Source organism: Pectinophora gossypiella, chromosome 8, assembly GCF_024362695.1.
Source record: "Pectinophora gossypiella chromosome 8, ilPecGoss1.1, whole genome shotgun sequence".
Classification (NCBI taxonomy): Eukaryota; Metazoa; Arthropoda; class Insecta; order Lepidoptera; family Gelechiidae; genus Pectinophora; species Pectinophora gossypiella.
The window spans coordinates 7,557,540-7,581,038 of NC_065411.1; the positions used below are offsets into that span (position 1 = coordinate 7,557,540).

General features: G+C 39.7%; 1 protein-coding gene across 1 annotated transcript; it reads right to left on the bottom strand.

Annotated features, from left to right (window-relative positions):
* Window positions 1-1,351: 1,351 nt before the first annotated feature.
* Window positions 1,352-22,814, bottom strand: LOC126368911 (Usher syndrome type-1G protein homolog). Its single transcript, XM_050013152.1, has 9 exons — window positions 22,472-22,814; window positions 11,885-12,028; window positions 8,057-8,278; window positions 7,171-7,394; window positions 6,473-6,633; window positions 5,532-5,698; window positions 4,619-4,741; window positions 3,958-4,091; window positions 1,352-2,517 (listed from the first exon to the last, which is right to left on the bottom strand). The coding sequence occupies exons 1-9, from the start codon at window positions 22,492-22,494 to the stop codon at window positions 2,246-2,248; spliced, it is 1,470 nt and encodes a 489-aa protein (XP_049869109.1). The 5' UTR covers window positions 22,495-22,814; the 3' UTR covers window positions 1,352-2,245.
* Window positions 22,815-23,499: the final 685 nt, after the last annotated feature.

Below are 23,499 nucleotides of genomic sequence, written 5' to 3' on the forward strand. Positions count from 1 at the left end.
GAGAGCGGCAGTCCTCAGTACGCGGAACCGAAGGGTTACGACTCCGCGTCCTCGTACGACAGACACGAAGACCGGCCCGTCTCGATGACCGACCTGCCGATCATGGTCCCGATAGACCCCGTCACCGGGGCGTACATACCATACCCGGAGTACACGTACTATCACGACGACAGCTGCAGACTGAACCAGCTCCGGTGGAAGTACAATAAAAAGAGGAAAGTGTCTTCTAAAAATAACCTTTACTTAGCGTTCATGTATTAGCGCGGGTGTATGTGTAAGAAAGCATTGTCAAACAATGGTTACGAGTTTCGAACGATTGCCGTTGCAGTGTATGACGCCACAACCCATAATTTTAGAGTCTTTGCTTTCCAAAATTGATACACGATACCATACACTGTCTTTATTCAATGGGTGGCCCGAATCTGGTTGATTAAGTGATAATAATAAAGCTGTTACTATTGGCACATTTCATTTGGTGGCGGTTGGGGTCGTTCTCTTAGGTTCCCACACTCGACGCGATGTTATCGAGCGGCCCCGCCGCGCCGCTGAGCACGGCTATACGAAACTCTGACACCACTGGTCTCTTGAAACTCCACGCCAAGTTTCATTTCGAACAAATCGTTACGAATTTTAGTTAATAATTATAACAAGGTGTACTTATTGGAATAAGTATTGTAATTAGGAGTAAGTTGTGTCTACGACTCCGCCATAAGTGTATCGCAATCAAACAAATATTTTAGTATTTTATAAGATCTTTTTATATCTACGTATTGAAGGTGATTATAACTGATATCAAATTGTGCCTTCTGATGTAAGGAAATGCTCATTTTTATTGAAATTTAGATTATACGTATTTTAATATGTAACTTATTAGAGTAGACCATATGTAGTTCAATAATACAATGTAGAAGGCAACACTTGGTAAATCTGAATGTTGGAAAGAAATAATGATATATTTGTAGTGTATATTTTTATTTTCTTTCTTATGTACCACTCTAGTTAGATATGGTGGGTGATTTGACCGAGGATCGAGATCCGTCCTAGTATGATGTACCTACTTAAGTACACTTCTTGAAATTTTCAATAATATTGGTTGTATTTAATGAATAATGTGTTAGTCAGAATAATAAGGAATCACTGATCTTAGCTAGGTCTGCGGAACTTTTGTAAATTAATTAATTTAGGTTAAACCCGGGTACGATTATTAGAGATTTCTAGAATTATTTTCCACTTAAAATGTATTTAAAATTTCGAAAATAAAAATTGTAAAATGAAATCCTGTTTTTTATAATTTTCTAAATACTTTGCAGTGTGATGAGATAAAATATCGCAGGAATAAATAAAATGCAGATTATTATTTATAAAAAAGTATATTAACACATCTTTGTACAAAAAGTATTTACTATTATATGGCGATATTGGACGTACACTGGATGGAATGTTATAACTTATCACATTTCATGAGGCAATGCATTACAAAACTATATTTATTTATATTGGTACATGTTTAATACAACGAACACGATTCGACACAAAAAATACAGAAAATATAATATTTTATGTACTGTCTCCTAATTAAATAGAAAGTCTGTGCTTCTGGAGAAAACACTACTTTTAGGAGTCAAAAACAAGGAAGTACTAAACGTTGCTAGATCAACGCGCTTGGCAAATTTAATATATATTACGGCGCTTCTAGCCGGTACAGTAAGTACATTCTATTATCTGTGGTTTTATGTCTCGTAGGAAAAGTAAAAAGAACACACAAAACACGTCAACGTGCGAAAATAACTTAAACTTTATAAACTCCAGATTTACCATTACATTGTTTACAGAACTAGTGTCATAATATAACTCTATCGTCAAATAAGAGAATAGGCTGACTTGCATTATTGAAACTAGTAAGAAAATATTTATGTTAATAATATTAAATAGACCAGTCAAATTGTATACAAATAGAGGTTAAATCGCATTACCATTCTGATTACCTATATGTAGATACATTGCGAAATTATATAAAAAGTTGGGTAATTCTTGTGATTATACCACTTACGAAGTGAGTAGTTTTGTGGTGACTTAAAGTGCCAGGTAAAATAGCAGTAAATTAAGATATCTTCAAATGATCAACACTGACAGATATTGAAAAATATCTAACGAAAATTCACACCAACATACCCCTTTGTCAAAAGCTTGTCATGTTGTTAAGTCCCCAACAAACTCGTCAGCTTGTCACTCATATAACCTTCCATCAAATAGCAGTATCCACCATAGCACCGGGGTGTGATAACGCTTGCTTCCTCTCTTGCACAGCAGTCACTAGTTTCCTATAAGGGCCTAGTGGAAGCCCTAGAGACTTCATATCACTCTCTGTAAGCAGCATGAGGGCATCCAGGTCTATTTGCTCATCTTTGAACTTCTGTACGTACTGTGATAGGCCCCACGCTGTGAGGAAGCGTTCTAGGGACGCATAGCCCGATTCCTCGGCCTCTCCTTCTTCGTCGGATGTCACCGTGGAACTTTCTGGAATTATGAATATATAAAATTATTGTAGAGCTCGGTGGCGCAGCGGTAAACGCGCTCGGTCTGCGATTGTTGAAGTTAAGCAACTTTCGCAAAGGCCGGTCATAGGATGGGTGACCACAAAAAAGAAAAGTTTTCATAGTAGTATTTCAAAACGTATTATCTATCTATCTATCTATCTATCTATCTATCATCTCGAGCTCCTCCGTGCTTCGGAAGGCACGTTAAGCCGTTGGTCCCGGCTGCATTAGCAGTTGTTAATAACCATCAATCCGGAATTGGGCCTATCCATCCATAGGGAAGGCCCGTGCCCCAGCAGTGGGGACGTTAATGGGCTGATGATGATGATGATGTAAATTATTGGAATGAAAACGGGAAAAGTAAAATGTTAGTTTATAATAGGGTAGTTTCCAACTAGTCAAATAAGTTACCTACTTTTTACTAAACGTCAAAACACGAAATCACTATGGGGTTAATGAGGTTGGTAATCCACCTCACAACCCACACGATAGAAGAAGACTATGGGAGTATGGGATTTGTATGAAAAAGTAACCTGTGACGTCATAGAAAAACGTGACAAAATTTCGCACTTATTATTACATTTTTCTTTATTAAATATAATTAATAAGATAAATAGAAAAAGAAAACCGTTTTTTATCAGTCAGAATTTCATAATTTATCTTTGACCTAAGAAACTACCCAATTCAAGCTTTATCAACAATCGACATGGGGTTATAAATGCTATAAATGGCTTCAAGAAAGGGTGATACGGCGTGCTGTTACGTTTTCACGACTTGAGGCTACGCGCTGAGGCACCAAAAGTATCGTAAAGACATATTGTGAATAAGTACAGATTGTTGAAGCAACAATGGGAGTTACAAAGGAACTTCTAATCAGACTATTACAGATCATACATACATACATAAATAGCCTATATACGTCCCACTGCTGGGCACAGGCTTCTCCTCAATCAACCGGAGGGGGATTACAGATCATTAAATAGGTTATTGGCGCGTGCGAATAAGCAGAAAGAGGTTTGCATTCTCATACAACATCACAACACAAGAAGTACATTATTTAAAACTTTATTTAGGTTTAAGACGTCATACTACTAACAACCACAAATGATTAAAACTTTTGGTATCATACTTATACACATACTTCGTTCCTATCATGATATAAGAAAACCAGGTATGCTCAATCATATGAAAAGCCGCATTGCTAGCCCTTTGATGACGTAAGTGTTATACCAATGACGTCAGCTGGTCTAACCTTGAAATGTTAGCTTTCACTTTTGAGCATACCATGGTTCCTATAATCTCGGCTGCTGGAAACAACTTCAGTGTTTCAGTAAAAACATCTTCTACCGAGCCATTGTTATTCCTTGGGTTTTTCGTGTACAATGATGAAGTATGTTATAGTAGAAGAGTCCAGCCTTACCAGAATGCTGCGTGTTCCACTCAGCGGGCTGGTACGCATGCCGAGCGAGCGAGCCAGCGGACCCGATGGAGAGGTCTTCGCCCGCGCCCGCCGCGCCTGTCGGCAACGCGCCCAGCGTCGCTGTTATAGAACGTCTGAAACATACGAAGAAACGCCTCATATTCTAGATACCATATTATTAATTATTTAGGATCAGATGACAGATCCTAAAGGACAAGCAGCCAATACTTGTAAATAGGTATACTCTATATAGTAACATTAATAACATAGCAGTCAATAGTAGCGTCAACTGTCACATATTTTTTTCCGTGTTGGAAGTGGAAGCGACATAGGGCAGTTTTTATACTGCCATAATATATACAATTTTATTAAAAGAACTTTTTATTATACGTTATACCAATAACTGTTGCCTAAAGCACAGAATTTGACTTTATTATTTTTATTTTATGAGTTGGTAATCCTACTCAAGTATCACACGCAATCCTTTTTAGGACATTAACTTCGATAATACAAAACCGCCTGTGAGAACGACATTAATCATAGAACAGATCAAATAGTAACATTATTCATCAATGGAACACAGGTAAGGTATTTTTTTCTTACGATAACAGCTTAAGTATGCGAGCACGACCTCAACAAAATAACGTCAGTATGCACCAACCTGAAGGCGACACTGCCAAAGCCAGGCCTGTCGAATATGCTGGCGGGCTCCTGCAGTAGAACCTCCTGTCCAATGCCACTGTCTTCGCCGGACGGTGCTGTGAAGTCCGGCTGACTCGCTGACCTGGACCGAATTCTATGTATCAATATCATATACTATCAGTTATTGTCGGCCGTAAAAACGCAGTGGAGCAGCGTGATGGAGTATGCTCCATACCCCCTCCGGTTGATTGAGGGGAGGTCTGTGCCCAGCAGTGGAAGGTACATAGGCAGTTTATGTTACGTTTATGTATCAGTTATGTATACTCTTCCATGCTAGCGCAAAAAGTTTGTCGTTTTGTTTAGAATCGCCCCGGTCACATTATCTAAGGGGAACAACTGGTTAAAAAAACCCATTAAACATCATAAAACAGCGTACATTTGTAAGAGCATATCTACATAGTTGATATGAGGATATTCAAACACCCATGGTACCTACTCGTATTAAGAAGACAAGCCGCCATTGCTAGCCTTTTGATGACGTAAGTGTTACCACTGTGTTACCATTGAATTGGTATCTCCAACAATCAAAGGACGTAAATTTTATTATTGAAAATTAAGTGAATTACTGACTAATGTATTTAATTACTCTTACTAGTCACATACATATATAAAAATCATTAAAACTGTAAGTTAATCTTTTACTAAAAGTTCAAAATTTCCTTGCAAAGTAAATATAAAAAGATTGGTCGTGGGTAATTTATTTTTTACCAAATTGCAACGCAGGGTGGGATGACGTCAGCTGGGCTAACCTTGAAATGTTAGCTGTCACTTGAGCATACCTGGTTTTATTATACCATGCAAATACCGATGTATTGTATGTTATAACTTGAAAACAAAGTAAGTAGGTACAATCTGAGATAAAAAGTACATACCTGGTAAGCGTTTGTTTTCTAGTATCGGCCTCGGTGAAGACATCAGCCACATTGCCGCGCTGCTGCGGGCCCGCTCCAAAGGTGCCCACATACATTACCTCCGAGTCCCGCCGCAGACCACTAAGTGACGTCACTGATCGACGACCTGTCGTTTCTACTTCGCCCACCTGAGAATACGAGTAGTAGGCACGATTAGTAGATTGTGATATCTGGTTTCGAACCTTTTTGAAGAAGATTCGCTATTTAGTGACATACATAGAGCAACACGTACCTCCGCGGACCGGAGGTGACATATTATCAAATGCGAGCAACAACAAAGTTGGACTAAAAACATATGAAACTTGGATTGAGGATGAGGACCTCTATAGCAGGCTGAAGGTTCTGCACGGGTCATTGATGATTAAAGTTCACTGCGATGATCATCATCAGTCGGTGTCTTCTAAAGGACAGCAAGAAAGAAGGAAAGGAAGGATAATGTCATATCTCTGGTTACCAGTCTAGTCAGTTTGAGTCATCGTCCCCATAGCATTATCCCGTTTTTCACAAGGTCCGCTTACCTAATTTGAAAATTTGACAGGTCCGGTTTTTTACAGAAGCGACTGCTTATCTGACCTTCCAACCCGCGAAGGGAAAACCCGCCCAATACAGGTTAGGTCACATACCTCCGAAAATGCATATCTCGGGAATGTGGGTTTCCTCACGATGTTTTCCTTCACCGCTGGGCACGTGAATCAATTATGATCCAAACATGAATTCGAAAACAAATTCGACAATGATTGGTGCCTGTGCTGGATTCGAACCTGCGACCTCAAAGTGAAAGTATCCAGTCAGTTTGAGTATCTGAGCCAAAAGAGCGGGGAACAATAACTATTTTTTTTTATTTATGTCCAGTAGTTGAATTAAATAAGTCACAAGTAGGCAAATAATTTAAGTGGTTGTACCTTGAAATCATCAGTAGGTCCGTTCCTGCCGACGGTTCCGTTGCGCATCTTGCTAGCTAGAGCCTTCTTATAGACAGCACCGCGTCCGCGCGCGCCGGAGTTGACGGTGCCTACTAGAGCACTGTACGTTGGACGCGGCTGCTCTTCTGCCAGCAGGTTGCCTGTGTACAGACGTTAGGATGACCATCACGCATTATATTCTGACTGTTTACAGGACTCAGGGCTCTTTTAGTGAGACATTGCAGTCTTGAATCACCTGATTGTCCAAAAAAGTAAGCTGATTCCGTGCTTCGGTGGCCACGTTAAGCCGTTGGTCTCGGTTATTAGCCGTATAAACACCTCTACCAACCTACAGTGGAGCAGCGTGCTGGAGTATCGGTTGGAGTACCTCCGGTTGATTGTGACCAGCAGTGGGACGTATATAGGCTGTTTATGTATGATGTTATGTTACAGGACTCATCATACCCGGCCTTCATATCTCTTCCTGACAGATGATTTAAACAGACGACAAAGAAGCGTCCCTATTTTCCGGACATTTTAGCTGAAGGTTATCATCGTGATGTTCATCGCATCCATCTTAGGACTTAGTATCAAAAGTCATCATTTGATTACTAATGGGTTTTTCCCCGAGTCATAAGAAAGAGTATATTTAATAGTCTTTTAACAGCATCTTTTGCTGAAAGCATTTCGTCACATACCTTGGCTGGTAGACCTAGTCATCTTTTGTTTGAGCGCCATAAGCACGGTGCTGGGTCGATGCGGCATGGTGGACATGTCCTCATTGTAACCTTCCCACTCCTTAGTCAGTTTCTTCAGCTCCTTCTCCGCCAGGACTTCAGCCTTGCTCTGCCGCTTCTGATATTGCTTCTGTGACTTGTCATGGTCTTTTTTGGCTTTTTCTTTGAGGGATTTTGCTTTTTTCCTGGAATACAAATGGTCAAATATGTAGTGTATGATGACTGGAGACAATCTAAGCCACTCACTTCATCTATACACTGTACTTGTGGCTTTCACTATTTAATCTGATAAATGGTCAACGACGGCATTTCATCGAGCTCATAGATGTATAAAGTCACCTAGTTTTTGAATCATCGAACTTTATTTAGCAGCGACCTCAATCACCCTTTGTCAGTACCTACCTTGTTATAATCTGAAGCATCTTCATATTCTTTGGTTTGGTTATTATATATAAAATCTAGTTCGGTCGGCTTACCCTGAAGTTATTGACACTTTTACAGCAGCGACTGTCTTCTGACCAGCCCTAAGGTACCTACTGAGGTCATCTTCTCCAAACAAGATAACACAGCATCACGTCTGTAGGCAGAGGTGTGTAGTGCATCCACTCCTCGCCAACTATGTTCAAGTCCCATGATGTGTTGTATTCATCTTATGCGTGTCAACATATTACGAGCATGAATATCACATATATGACACACACGCACCGATGCGCGTGTACGATAATGCCAATGTGTACTGTCAGTGTAAAACGAGGTTGTTTGTATGAAGTGTCCGAGGTGTTCTCATATGTAACTTACCAACTTGTACATCATCATAGCAAATAAAGAATACTAAATAGCATCTTACTTGTCATTATTCTCAAGCTTAGCAGTAGCAGCGTCGAGGAACCGCAGGATGTCGTCCCTGTTGTTGATGGCCGCCAACTCCTGCGCCGTGTGCCCGTCCACGTCCATGGCGTACACGTTCGCTCCGAAGTTGACAAGGAAAGTAACGCACTCCTTGTGCCCTCTAGCGGCTGCGAGGTGCAACGCTGTGTTGCCGAAGTAGTCTGCTTTGTCGGGCTCGCCTCTGGAATAGGTTGAAGCGAGCTTATGAGAAAAGAGATTAAGAGAAAAGAGATTAAGAGAGAGAGAGAGAGGGAGAGAGAGAGAGAGAGAGAGAGAGACAGAGTCAAGTGAAAACATCGTGAGGAAATATAAATCCCCGTGAAAAATATTACGTATCATTTATTACACCTGCAGTGGAGCAGCATCGTGGAGTATACCCCCCGTACCCCCTTTGATCAAGAGTCGTTGGCCTGTCCCCACAGTGGTACGTATGACAGTCTATCTTATCTCAAAGGCCATGTTTAAACAATTCATCTTTTTAGTTACATTGCTTCAATGTGGCCGTTTAGACCACACGTAATCCCTGTTGAGGAGAACTGTATTACACCAGAATTTGTACACGTACAGTCATGACCAATATAATGTACCCACTTTAAGACTCTGTCGCACTAACATATTTGACATTTAGTGAGTCTTACAGTTCAATTTGTCAAAAAAGTTAATGTGACATGGTACCAAAGTGTATACTAATTAATGCTCGTGACCATACGTACCTATGTAGTTAAACAAAAACAATCACCTGTTAATTTGGACACAGTTATATCCCAGTTATTTCCTACTATTATTAAAGCTTTTATTTTTATAAATTATTACATCCGCAATCATTTATGTGTGTTAACAAGTTAATGTCGACTTACATAATTTAATACCTACAGCATTTTGGTTACTTCACCTTTTAAACTCAGGTGTTAAATAATAAAATATTTTATATGATTGCACGTGTGAAGTTATATCATTCGCGGTAAGTTATTAACACTGTTTATTGCTCTTAATATTATATTAAATTGAGAGTATTACATATATTTTTCGTGTCTAATGGGTAATACAGATTAAAAAGGGGTTAATAACTTTCATCATCATCAGCCGTATGACGCCCACTGCTGGGCATAGGCTCAGTGGGTAGGCCCGCTACAAGGTGGACCGACGATCTGGTGAAGGTCGCGGGAAGCCGCTGGTTAATAACTTTACATGATGATAATTTTTTTTGATGTAACTTATTATGTGGGCCTCAGGGGATGGTGGTAGTGTGAACTACATAGCCGGGCAAATGGGGAACGCTGAGGGCTCTCACCCCTCGGTACAAAATTTAAGACACATGCCAAGTCAAAAGAAAAAGCGTGCCTTTTATGAAGTCCTATTACAGAATTATCTGCTGTTCATTACACCCATCTTAGCAAATTCAAATTCAAATTCAAAAATATCTTTATTCAGTAGGTAACATAGTTACACTTTGAATCGTCAATTTTTACATAACGAACGTCTCATCCGCCTAAAACTACTGCAGCTTTTCACAACCTGTACAGCCGGGGAAAAGAAGCTGCAAGAAAAACCTCGGCACATGGCCCTAGACGTTCTTTAAAAAAAAAAAATAAACATAAAATATTGATATACAATTGAGTAATTTAGCTGCCTAATGGTGCTAATTCCTGTAAATACCATCTAATTTTATTTTAGGTTATATCTGTCATTTTCTTATCCGCCGAAAAGGAAAGGGACGGGTAATCGACAAGCATAAAATTTATGGAACACACGTCAATTTTAAGCACAAATCTAAAACAACCGTCTAAAAATTCGCCCGGGTTATTCATTTATTTACTCATTCTTCCTAAAATTAAGAGCTGTCAATCATCCGTCCCTTTCCTTTTCGGCGGATAAGAAAATGACAGGTATAACTTAAAGTAAAATTAAGAGATGTCTGCAGGAATCGGGGCCAATATCAGTTCTTAGACAGTTAATCCCATGCATTCATTTAGTAATCTTATGTAATCGACTGACTTGTAAAGCACTTTGTATCAAAAGTGGTTGCAAGTGATCTTCTGCTTACTAGTGATAAGAATGTCTTAAAGCAGTCGTTACATGCGTCACGTCAGGGGCCTTTGGAGGTCCAGTGACCTTGACAGCAGAGTTGATGAGGTCTGTAATCCACCTCACAACCACAACCCACACGATAGAAGAAGATAGGACATCAAACGAGATTATTCATGTGTTATGTCTGAATGTTGAAATTTAGTTCTGTGCAATAAAGTATATTTGATTTGATTTGTTTATTCATAATGTCATTGAAATACCTATAGTTATGCTTTCAACGTTTTCGTGAGATAATAACGTGCATAGTGCGTAATAACAGTTAATACGATCGTACTATGTAATCATGATTATAATCAAGAAATACGCCATAAGAACTAACATTACATACAATGAGAAGGAAGACACGAGGAAAGTAAAAAAGTAATAATTCCGACAGTTTAATTGCCGATTGCTGGATTATCGATTATCGGTTTTGTTACCGTCGTCGCGATATCGATTACGAGAAAGACATGATAGCCGATTGTCTACGCGACTCGAGTCAGCTGGTATATTGGTAAGCTTGCGTACGTATACAAAACATATACTTATATGTATAAAAATAGGACTCATACCAACTTTCCAATGTCAATATTCCAGAAGATTGTTGGATTCCGTGTAGCGAAACCTTTATGATTCAAGTCTATCTTCTTCTATCGTGTGGGTTGTGAGGTGAATTACCAACCTCATCAACCCTGGTGTCAGGGTTATTATTGAGCCGCCAAAGGCTGACACGGCTCATGTAACGATTACTCACTTACATCAGTAAGTGGTAACCGGGACCACTGACTTAACATGCCTTCCGAAGCACGGATCATCTTACTTACTAATCAGGTGATCAGCCTGTAATGTCCTAATTTTTGTGATAAGTCCCCACAGGGATTCGATCCCGGGACCTCCAGATTGTGAACTCAACGCTCAATCACTGGACCACATAGGCCGTTATTCAAGTCTATTAAGGGACCCTAAGTCAGGGTTAGGTCGATTTCATTCGATGCTTATGCCTCACCCCGGACACTTCATACAAACAACCTCGTTTTACACAGACACTACACATTAATATTATCGTACACGCGCATCTGTGTAACGTCTGACACCATTCGATTCAAGTCTAATCTATGATCGATTCTTCTTCCGTTCCGAGTTGCCGTTCTATACGTAGTATTATTCCTTATTCGATAAATGTGTGACGTCATCGATAAAATATATTGAACAATAAATAGATGCATTGACATTATAATGATACCGGTTTAGAGCTGTCTAAGTTTTTATTCGCCAGGGAAGGGACATGTCCGATTTTGATGATTTTTACTTTTGTAGTTTTTTAGTTTATTTAAAATAAGAATCATCTTGAGCGGCGCTAATAAATATTTCGAATAATTTCGATCATTTACAATAATATGTGTTTTTTTTATTTCAACGAAAAAATTATATAAAGTACTTTTCTGGTTCATCATATCCATCTTTGGACTTCGTATCAACAGTGGCTGCAAGTTGTCTTTGATTACTTGTGGCTCTGCCCACCCCATTAGGGATTACGGGCGTGAGTTTATGTATGTATGTATGTATGTACTTTTCTGGTTGTATACAGAGATGGCTTCTCTTTGATCCTCATCTTTGGCGAACCACATGGCGACAACGACAAGTTATCAGATCGCATAAATAGATTATCATTTGCCGCCACACTTGTTGAGCAGTCCAATAAATAGTGTAGTTCCCTTACCCCCGTCCACACAGCAGCCTCAGGGCCTCGATGTGTCCCTCGAAGGCGGCCCACAGTGTGGGGGTCATCCCGGACTCATCCTTATTGTTGCATTCCTTGCGCGTCGCCTCACGCAGCACCTCCAACAGACCATCCTTGGCGGCTCTGGAAACGAGAATTCATGATTTAAGTTTCCTTTTCAGCGGATAAGAAAGTGACAGTCATATGTAACTTAAATAAAATTAGGTGTCTGCTGGGCACTTACAGTCACCGTGGTCCTATGGTACAGTCATGAGCAATATAATGTACCCACTTTAGGACTCTGTCGCACTAACATATTTGACATTTAGTGGGACTTACAGTTCAATTTGTCAAAAAAGTTAATGTGACATGGTACCAAAGTGTATACATATTAATGCTCGTGACCGTACACCGGGTTGCTTCAAACGGGGAGCGCTGGTTCTAACCCCGGTACCGAACTTGCACCAATGAGTTATTAATTTATCTTAAGTGCGGCTTTCACTAACACAGTAACGGCCTCTGTGGTCCAGTGGTTCAGCGTTGGGCTCACGAACCGGAGGTCCCGGGTTCAAATCCCGATGGGGACATATCACAAAATCAATTTGTGATCTCTAGCTTGGTTAGGACATTACAGGCTGATCACCTGATTGTCCGAAAGTAAGATGATCCATGCGTCGGAAGGCACGTTAAGCCGTTGGTCCTGGTTACTACTTACTGATGTAAGTAAGTAGTCGTTACATGAGCCTTGTCAGGGGCCTTTGGCGGCTCAATAATAACCCTGATACCAGGGTTGCTGAGGTTGGTACTCCACCTCACAACCCACACGATAGAGGAAGACTAACACAGTTGGTTTGACCATTATAGAAGGCTATAGGCTCCACCGATGACGTCACGACAGAACGATCGGAGAGGTGTGGGTACTTAGGTCATCTTGCGAAGGATATGTACCTCTGACTACCTCAATTAGGATATAGACGTGAGCTTATGTTACATTATGTTATGTCTGCTGGAATCAGCACCGTTAACTGGTTAATCTTTAAGATCTTATTGAACTTAACCGTTATAACCAATATAATTATTGCTATAACCAATGGCGCCGATTCCTGCAGACACCGCCTAATTTTATTTTAAGTTATATCCGTCATTTTCATATCCGTCTAAAAGGAAAGGGACGGATGATTCACGGCTCTTAATTTTAGGAAGAATGAGTAAACGAATGAATAACCCGGGCGAATCAAAAGGTACGTCCCTGGTATGCAATCCGTTTGACGTGCTGTCTACTTAACTGTGTCGGGTTATTGACGGATGTAAAATTTTTAGACGGTTGGTTTAGATTTGTGCTTAAAATTGACGTGTGTTCCATAAATTTTATGCTTGTCGGTTACCCGTCCCTTTCCTTTTCGGCGGATAAGAAAATGACAGATATAACTTAAAATAAAATTAGATGGTATTTACAGGAATTAGCACCAATATAATTATAACAATTACCAATATTTAGTGTTTGAATCGTCAATTTTCAGCATAGTTTTATGTTACAAAGGACTCTTATCACAATTATACATTTTAATTGATAACATTCATGATTTGATTAGACGTCTATTGAAGGTACCTGCTACGTGTGTAACTATCAGATAAAGAATTGACGAATATATATCATATAGAAGCGTTTATTTTATTACAGTATTGGTGCAATAATATTTTATTTCCATGTTCATACGACAATTATTGGTGTAATAAATAATAATAAAATCATATAACCTTGTTCAAAAATTTTATTTATTATCAGCAACCCAAAAATTCAGCATTCAGGCAAGTTTTAATGAATTACTGACTGAATCTTATTATGTGTCATACAAACTACAATTGATTAGGTATGTCTGCAGCTGAACGGCTCTCCTACGCTTTACTAGGTTCAATTATGAATTTGGAAGATAAAAGTCTATAAAACATTTCTTTCTTATTCTCAAATTCAAAACGACTAACTCGTAAAATACTGCGTTGTATAATTAATGACTATTCTGAAAGTGACTTAGAGAGGTATTATGTTAAATTCAATATATGGAAGTGGTCTCCATGCATTTAAACTCAACACTTGCGTGGGCAGAGCTATAAATGAAAACAACTACTAACCTGCTACTTCTACTTTTTATTCTATTGTAATCTACTATAGGTACCTCACTGCTGGACAAATGCAAGACAAATTTAGTTTATGTCGAGTTCTCCTAATTGGACTGTAGTTGGGTGATGGCTAGAGGCAGTTGTTACAGTTTCTTCCATAATATTGACATAAATTCAAAAATGATAAATTGACCTTTCAAAAAGTTTATCCATAATAATTGAGTCGTATACTAGGTTCAAGATAAATTATAAAATTCTGAATAACATTTTCTTCTATTTAACGGCTAAAAATGACACATTGATGCAATATTGCTTTTTAGATGAATTGTTTCGGCCTTTTAACTCCCCAGTTAAAAATAGAATGCCAATTTTGAACAGCTGCTTATGAAATACATAATTTCATGACATCAAGTGGGCATATAACGATCCGTAACGTGATCTACTGCGCACGAGAGCACCATTTGTCGATCGAGAGAGAAAGTAATCCATTGTGACAACGTCATGCCATACTTCCGTTATTATGAGACCGGGCGGGCATAGTGTCAGTGAAACCGTTTTGTGATTCATGGAAAATGTGTTTAATGAGGCGTGTCTGCGCATGTCGGGTATTGAAACAATTAGTCTTGGGCCAGTGTAATGCAGTGTTTTGCAAGATATATTTTATTAATTTTAAAGCAGATAAAGTCTATTTTAGTGTAGGAATGATAGATAGGTATTAGAAAAACATCGATGTTGACATCGATTTTAACATCGAATCAAAAGTATCGATGTACGATAAATATCGATATGTCTAAAACATCGATGTTTTTGGAAACAAACAAAACTGTCTATTATATTTATCATCATCATCATCATCAGCCGTATGACGCCCACTGCTGGGCATAGGCCTCCCCCAAGGATCTTCACGACGATCGGTCCTGCGCTGCCCGCATCCAGCGGCTTCCCGCGACCTTCACCAGATCGTCGGTCCACCTTGTAGCGGGCCTACCCACTGAGCGTCGTCCGACACGTGGTCGCCACTCCAGAACCTTTCCGCCCCATCGGCCATCGGTTCTCCTCGCTATGTGTCCTGCCCACTGCCACTTCAGCTTTGCAATTCTCCGAGCTATGTCGGTGACTTTAGTTCTCCTGCGGATCTCCTCATTTCTGATTCGATCCAGCAGGGAAATACCGAGCATAGCTCTCTCCATTGCCCGCTGAGCGACACCGAGCCTCCTCACGAGACCCATAGTAAGCGGCCACGTCTCACTGCCGTAGGTCATCACTGGCAACACGCACTGGTCAAAGACTTTCGTCTTGAGACACTGAGGTATTCTGGACGAGAAGATATTCCGCAGCTTCCCGAACGCTGCCCATCCGAGTTGGATCCGACGAGAGATCTCTTTCTCGAAGTTGGACTTACCTAACTGGATTATTTGTCCTAGGTAAATGTACTGGTCTACAACTTCGAGTGTAACGTTCCCAACCTGAACTGGAGTGGGTGCGACATGGTCGTTGGACATAATTTTTGTCTTTGCCATGTTCATGCTAAGACCCACTCGTTGGGATGCGTTACTGAGATGCTCGAGCATGGTGTTCAGGTCTTCCAGGGTCTCAGCCATTAGGACTATATCATCGGCAAATCGAAGGTGCGTCAGGTACTCGCCGTTGATGTTGATGCCAAATCCTTTCCAGTCCAGAAGCTTAAAAATATCCTCCAATGCAGCAGTGAACAGTTTCGGAGAGATGACATCTCCCTGTCTCACTCCCCGCTGCAGTTGGATCGGATTAGAGCTCTGGTTCTGTACTCGAACTGACATAGTGGCATTTTGGTAGAGGTCCCTTAGCACTTCGATGTACCTATGGTCCACTTGGCACCTCTGAAGAGACTGCAACACAGCCCAGGTCTCGATCGAATCAAAGGCTTTCTCATAGTCCACAAACGCCAAGCAAAGTGGCAAATTATACTCTTCGGTCTTCTGTATAACCTGCCGCAGCGTATGGATGTGGTCTATGGTGCTAAAGCCTTTTCGGAAACCGGCTTGTTCGGGAGGCTGGAAGTCGTCAAACCTGCAAGCGAGACGATTCGTAATGACCCTCGAAAACAACTTGTAGACATGGCTCAGAAGCGAGATAGGTCTGTAGTTCTTCAGTAGGGCTTTATCCCCTTTCTTGAAGAACAAGATCACCTCGCTTCCGCTCCATGCCCTCGGCGTTTTGCCCTGAAATATGACGGAATTGAAGAGCCTCTGGAGGACTTTAAGTATTGGCGTTCCGCCCGCTCTCAGAAGTTCTGCTGTGATTCCGTCATCTCCTGCCGCTTTGTTGTTTTTGAGTTGTTTGAGGGCCATCCTAATCTCGTACAGGCTGACGTCCGGGATATCTTCAGTGTAGTGTCGGGTAAGCTTGGCTCGAGGGTCTCGAGCCATGCTTTCGCCTGATGTTTTCGTGGAATATAGCTGTCTATAGAAACTCTCAATCTCTCTCAGGATTTCGGGAGTCGACGAAATGATTCTGCCGTCCTCAGTTTTCAGTCTCGCTAGTTGACTTTGCCCAATAGACAGATCTTTTGCGAACACCTTGGAGCCCTTGTTCCGCTCAATAGCCTCTTTAATACGTTTAGTATTAAATTGGCGAAGGTCGCTCGTCAAAGACTTCGAGATCTGTCTATTAAGTTGTCTATAACGTACGACATCCGCTGAGTCCTGCAGCCTCATTTCGTGTCTCTTATCCATGAGTTCGAGTGTGTGTGCGGAGAGTTTCTGCGTTTTGGTACGGCGGGTTCTAAAGTGTTTAGAACCTACCGTACGGACAGCATCCACCATCAGGTCGTTTATATCGTCCACGTCTGCGCAGTTCTCAAGGTACTCGAAGCGGTTTTGAAGCTCGAGCTGAAAGCGCTCGGGGTTTTGGATCTGGGCTGGCGCCGGTCGGAGCGTGGATTTTATCAGTCGCGATCTTTCTAGCTTGATATTGATATTCAATGTGCCTCTTACCATGCGGTGATCGCTTCCCGTCTTAACGGCATTGATCACAGAGACATCATTGAATATGTGCTTTTTCGTCGACATGATAAAATCGATCTCATTTTTATACCTGCCATTGGGACTTATCCAGGTCCATTTGCGGGTCGCGGGCTTCCTGAAGAAGGAGTTCATCATATAGAGGTTCTCCTTCTCCATAAAGTCCGCAAGCATCCCGCCTCTGGTGTTCCGGACCCCAAATCCAAATTGCCCCACTCTCAGCTCGTTACCGCAACGTTTCCCCAACTGTGCATTAAAGTCCCCCATCACAATCGTGTAGTGGCTTTTATGGCTATGCATGGCTTTAGAAATCTCCTCATACATAGTCTCCACTTCGTCATCATGGTGTCCCGAGGTCGGAGCGTATACCTGGATGACAGTCAGCGAATATCGCGATGATATTCTGAGTACCAGGTACGCTACCCTGCTCGAAACACTACCGATGGTCAACACGTTGTTGACTAGGGACTTGTGGACGATAAACCCGACACCACCCATGGACAGTTGTTCGCCCTCCCGGAAGTACAGCAAGTTACCGGAGCCCAGAGTTATCGTGTCCTCGCCCTTTCTTCTATATTTATAAAATGTTTTAATTACTAGAAAATACAGACTTCCTGTTCCTGAGACACCTAGAAATCACAAAAGTAATAAGAAAAATCAATATTCCCAGTATTTTTAGGGACACTCTGTAAAAAAAATAACGTTAGATGGCGCCCAAAAGAATAATTGACGTTTCGATACTTTTATTCTAGTAACATCGACGTGTCGATAATATCGAAGTCAACCCTTCGATGTTTTCCAATAAAACATCGATGTGTATACAACATCGATGAATACCGATCATCCCTATTTTAGGGGCTGTACCTCGGTTGTACTTGTGCCTAGGTGGATGTGTGTAATTTTTTTGATCGGCAGACCACTATGTAGTCTGAAATGTACGATAACGCTTATTTTAGACCCTAGTCGTCTAGTTCAGAAACATGCTACATTATGTAGGCATTGATATACTTAGTAGATCTATGTAGGGAATAGAATCTTAAAGTACAGGGCATATAGGCTGTTCACTTGTTACTTACGTCAGATGCCGGTAACACTTGCATAATAGAAATGAGTTGTAAGTTTTTCTCATGTTACAAGGAAGCTCACATTCGAAACAAATATGGGAAAAGTACATACGATTTTACATCTGGACCTCGAAAGTATATTAGATTAGTATCTTATGAAGTCAATAAGCGGAAAGATAGATAGATAAGAAAGTTCATTTTTAAAATAAAGGTTTCTGCTACTTTAAGGACACTGCTCGCTTGAATGTTTGCAGCTGATTTTTAGTGGGGAGACTGACCGCTTGCTTATCCTATTTTGCTGGACCAATTAAAAAAGAAGTTTTAGCTGATGACTGCAACTGAATCCTAAAACCTCGACGAGGTCTTGGTCTTAGTGGGTAGCACAATGCACAGCAGATGGAAAATGGAAAAACAGTGCAGGGACTTGCCCTTTAAACTATAGAGCTTTGTAGAGCTCCTTTATAAATGCGAAAGCGATTTGGGATGGCAGGAAGGCATTTCCGCACTGTTTGAAATACAGCCTTTATTCGACAGTGGTTCGAGGAAAGCTGTAGGTGATGAGTTCTGTATGACAAAGTCTGAAAGGTAAATAATCTGGGAAATAAAAATCCCAAAAACACAGTGAGGCGTGGGTACTTAGTTCATCATTCGATGAATGTATCTCTGGCTACACCAATCGAGAATAGAGTCGTGAGCTTAGGTTTGTGTGGTCATGGAAAACGCATAGTAAAAACGTGTTTGCAAAACAATAAGACATACTGGGAGTTCAAATTTTTCTCATGGGATAATTAGTTCATTGACGCGTGTGGGTTGTTGAAAGGAAGTCTTTTCTAACTATTTAAGATTAAGAATTAAGATGAAGTAGATAAGTTTTGTAGAATATAAATAGTAATCATTCGTTAAAAAATGCAAATTAATCTCATATAACTTCACGACGTAGGTTTTCTGCCATCTATTAGGTATAAGCATGAAATCTGTGGAAAGTGTAATTTATTTGGTCAAAAATTTACCATCATTATGAGGGGAATTTTAAAATAAACAACAGGAAATAGTGTTGTGTATCGATAAGCCACTATCGATTGTCTATAGTTAAAAAAACAATAGGTAGTATCGATAGGCCTCCTCAATACATCTTCAATCATCAATATATCCTCTTCAATACTATCGATAGTATAGATGATTCAAGGTCAAAAATCTATAGTCTGACCAACGATATTTCGGCAATAGTGATAGGGAACGCATGTTATATATATTAGCGAATCTTTTAAGCAGGGCAAGCCAAATTTTATTTATAGGATAAGGATCTATGATACCTTTGCCACAGACACGATGAATACTTATCGTTTGGAATTACGAATGTCATTGACATGGGAAGTGTCACGGAAGTACAGTAGGTATTGCACGGGGTCGGTCACCACGGAAACAACTGCATATGTTCCAAAATCGATAAGCTGATAACAAAACCCCACTTGAACTTCAGCCTAAAGGTTAACTAATAAGGCTTACAGTTGTAAAGTGAACAAGAAGAACCCTCGCGGTGGTGTGCAGGCAACCGTGAAGGTGGCACAAATGTATGAAGTTGGATGGAAAAGGAAGCATTTTGTCAATTTCGAGCAAGCAGCAATTGGGTAGTTTTCTAGGTCAAAAATAAATTATGAAATTCTTATTACAAAATAAAGACAGATCTAAAGGTGACAAAAAACCTTTCCTTTTTTCTATCTAACTTATTTATAAATTTTAATAAAGAAAAATGTAATAATAAGTGCGACATTTTATCACGTTTTTCTATGACGTCACAGGTTGTTTTCTCATATAAATTCCATAGTAATTTCGTGTTTGGACGTTAAGTAAAAAGTAACTGATTTGACTAGTTGGAAACTACCCTATTGCAATTCGTTTTATGCATGACAAATAATGTATCTAGGAACTTGATTATAATCCTGTGGATGTCACAGAAATCTACTTCAGCTATTACTTTGTTTTGCAAGTGTAAGATGGTCCTCCCGAAAGTCCTGGTCTGGTCTAGATAGTCTCAGCCATGGTATAAGAAAACCAGATATGCTCAAAACTGACAGCTAGCATTTCAAGGTTAGCCCAACTGACGTCATCCCACCCTACGTTGGCATTTTGTAAAAAAAAAAAATACCCACGTCCAATGTTTTTAATTTACTTTGCAAAGAAATTTTGCACTTTTAGTAAAAGATTTACAATACAGTTTTAATGATTTTTATATATGTGACAAATAATAGTAATTAAATACATTAGTCCGTAATACATTAGTCCTTGGAATGTTGGAGATACCAATTTAATGGCACCTACGTCATCAATGGGCTAGCAATGGCGGCTTGTCATAGGATTGAGCATACCTGGTCTTCTTATACCATGGTCTCAGCCTAGGCTTTACAGTAAATTAGTATTACGACCCATACGGGAAGTTTATCTTCTGGTGACGTGACGGATCTCAGTCAATAGGAATATGACGATGTTCCTGATATGATAATAATTTACTGGTAGATTGTTGATAGAGTCGGTACGTAGTCGCTGTACGAAACTTTAGGACATTGATGGACGGAAATATACGAAACGACTAAGTAAGCATTGAAAGGCCTTTTCAACGACAACAAGAATGCAGTTCATAACACGCTTTCTTTCATGCAAATACTGATTGCGACCGAATTGTTATTGAAAATTTGTAACGTTCTGATAGGCATAGCATTTAAACATTGCGTAACATAATTTTACAATAGGTAAGTAGGTATTTTTTCCTGTTGGGGTATGCAGAACTTACATCATCAGACCTATTAGTCTATGAGTTCATCATCATGCATGGTACTAATACCCGTGTATTTAATAGTTTATGATTATGTTCATCGTGTTCTCTCCAAAACCCAGAGACGAAAGCAACGAATGACTATGAAGTTTTTCTTCCTGTCCACAATGATCAGCATTGATCGTCGAATATGAATCATTTCTAATTTATCCTGTTGGCCAGATTTCTAGACACAATAGTTAAACAATGGGGTTTGGCTTTTAAAAGGACTCTGGGCTTTAAGACCATAATGGATTGGTCTATGAAACATTGAAAAGAAAGTGCCAGAACTGTTTTTAGATGTAGGCTACCTACTTTTTGGGTTAATGGCCGAGCAACCTAACTTACCGACGCGACGTGTTGTGTGCTGATAGTGCGGATGTTGTGGCCAGTTAGTTATGTGCCGTTCCCGGCTTTCCTTTTTCATTTTTTTCTTGTACTCTGATCTTATCTGCCTAAAGGTTAGGTAATATAGCTCTGATTACATAAGTTTTGCATCTTTTTACTGCCGGGAACGTATCCAAAATGGGAACATTCTCGGGAATGGCACGTCACTGGTTGTGGCAAAAAAGTTTATACCTACTAGCGTACTAGGTAGGTTACTACTAGGTACTGTTGCGGTATATTACCTACTACGGGATTTCCGATTTTGATCACCCTTCGCGGAAGTCGATGGTAGGAGACACGGTTGAGGGACTGTCAAAATAGTTCAATGTCCCCTGCTTAAAATGTGGTGATGACCTGGTCACAAGTAGGTAGGTAGAAATACTTACCTAACTTTACCTACCTAATTGGCCGAAAACAGAAAGATTTACCTATGTGGACAAATTCAATTCAACATTTACGTATGTACATAGGTACCTACTTAACATTTAGGTATATTAATATGAAGAGTTCTGTCGACACTTGTTGTTGGACCTATGCTTTCACATACCTATCTACCTACCTAGCAAGGTATACCAAGCAAGCAAGCAAGCAAACAAGCAAGCAAACAAGCAAGCAAGCTATCGAGATAGGTAGGAAGGTTGGTACGTACAGGAGCAGTTCCAGCTTTTAGGTATGTCTGGGGGGTCACCAGGTCGCAGACACAGTTACGCAGTTAGGTTTAGGGTCATGAGATAGGTAGGTTCCTGTCTATTTGGTCAATAACGATCATGGTTCAGTACCTACCTAACAACCTAACTACCTAAGAAATCAATTAACAATAGGTATACCTACTATGCTAGCTACCTACTTGGGTAAACTTTGTAGGTAGGTATACTTCCTACCTACCGAAGTAGGTAAAGTAATGATAATTCATTCTCAAACTTTAATCAGTACTTTGCAATGCAATACAGTTGTTATGGTTTACGATTTACGCTACGTAGAAACCGTTGAATGTACCTATTTTAGTAGGTAGGTATAAATTAACTAATTAGTAGAGAATTAGATAGCTAGATATATTAAATAGGTACGTACGATTATAATAGCGGTAGGTACCTTTACCTTCTTTTGTATCGGTATTTAGCATTATAATCTTATCTATTGTTAATAGATAATCAACACAGGATATAGGTGGGTAGGTAAGGTAGATACATAGGTACTAGGTACTTACTTATGAAACCTATCTGTGGTCATTTTGAAACTATTTCATTCACTGGTAAACTAAACTACAATGTCCGAGAACCGTTGACAGTTTGTTCAACTCATTTTACTTTGATACTTTACGTTTGACACCGCGAAATTGATAAGCCGAGAAAGTTACTATTTTGTTGTAAGGCAACACCACCAGAACAGGTTTTCCACTACACTTTATCACTTTTTCGGAATGTTTATTTCATCACCTTGTAAATAAATAACGAAAAAACTCGATTTAAAAACAAACACCTGTGCACAATTTGATAAAAACTCACTACGTGGATCACCTGCGCTTGCTCGCTTGCGTCTGCGAAAAAAAACAGCGGACACCTGAGTCCTGAGGAGCAATGACCGGTATTTTACCGCCATCTGTTGGATATTAATAGAAACTTTAACTGCGCTGATTCCGTAACAGCGGCATCTATATTATTTTTGTGTAATTAAGTTGTAAAGTGAGTTGTCTATTGCGCCATCTAGTGTGTAATAGAATAAATAAATACTTTTGCTAATTTTCACTAGATGTCTCTACATTACACTTTACTAATATTTGAGCTTAAAAGCTCAAAAAAGAAGTTGAGTAAATAAAATTTTTAATGATCATTTATTTAAAAGGGAACCGAAAACTCGTTTTTATAGACATAGTTCCTTATATTATAGTTAGATATTTCTTAATTTCTGTCAAATTTTTATACTATTTATTTTATTATTATTTATAACCTTGCACCGATCTAAATTGAAAATAATAATTACCATTTCGGTTTCACCGCTAACTACGATGAAACCTGTCCTTAAAAAAGTTCAGTTATCTTTTCATGAAGTTCAATAATAAGCTTTTTACAGGTAAAATACTCAAGATATATCAAACTATTTTCATTAGCTTTGTCCTTTTTACTCCCGCAATAGAGATTAGGTAAGTCATATCAATATTTTACGATCCATTAGCAGTTTATCAGGTAATGTTTTTTACATGTAGTTCTTGATGGCCTCCAATCTATTGCTAAACAA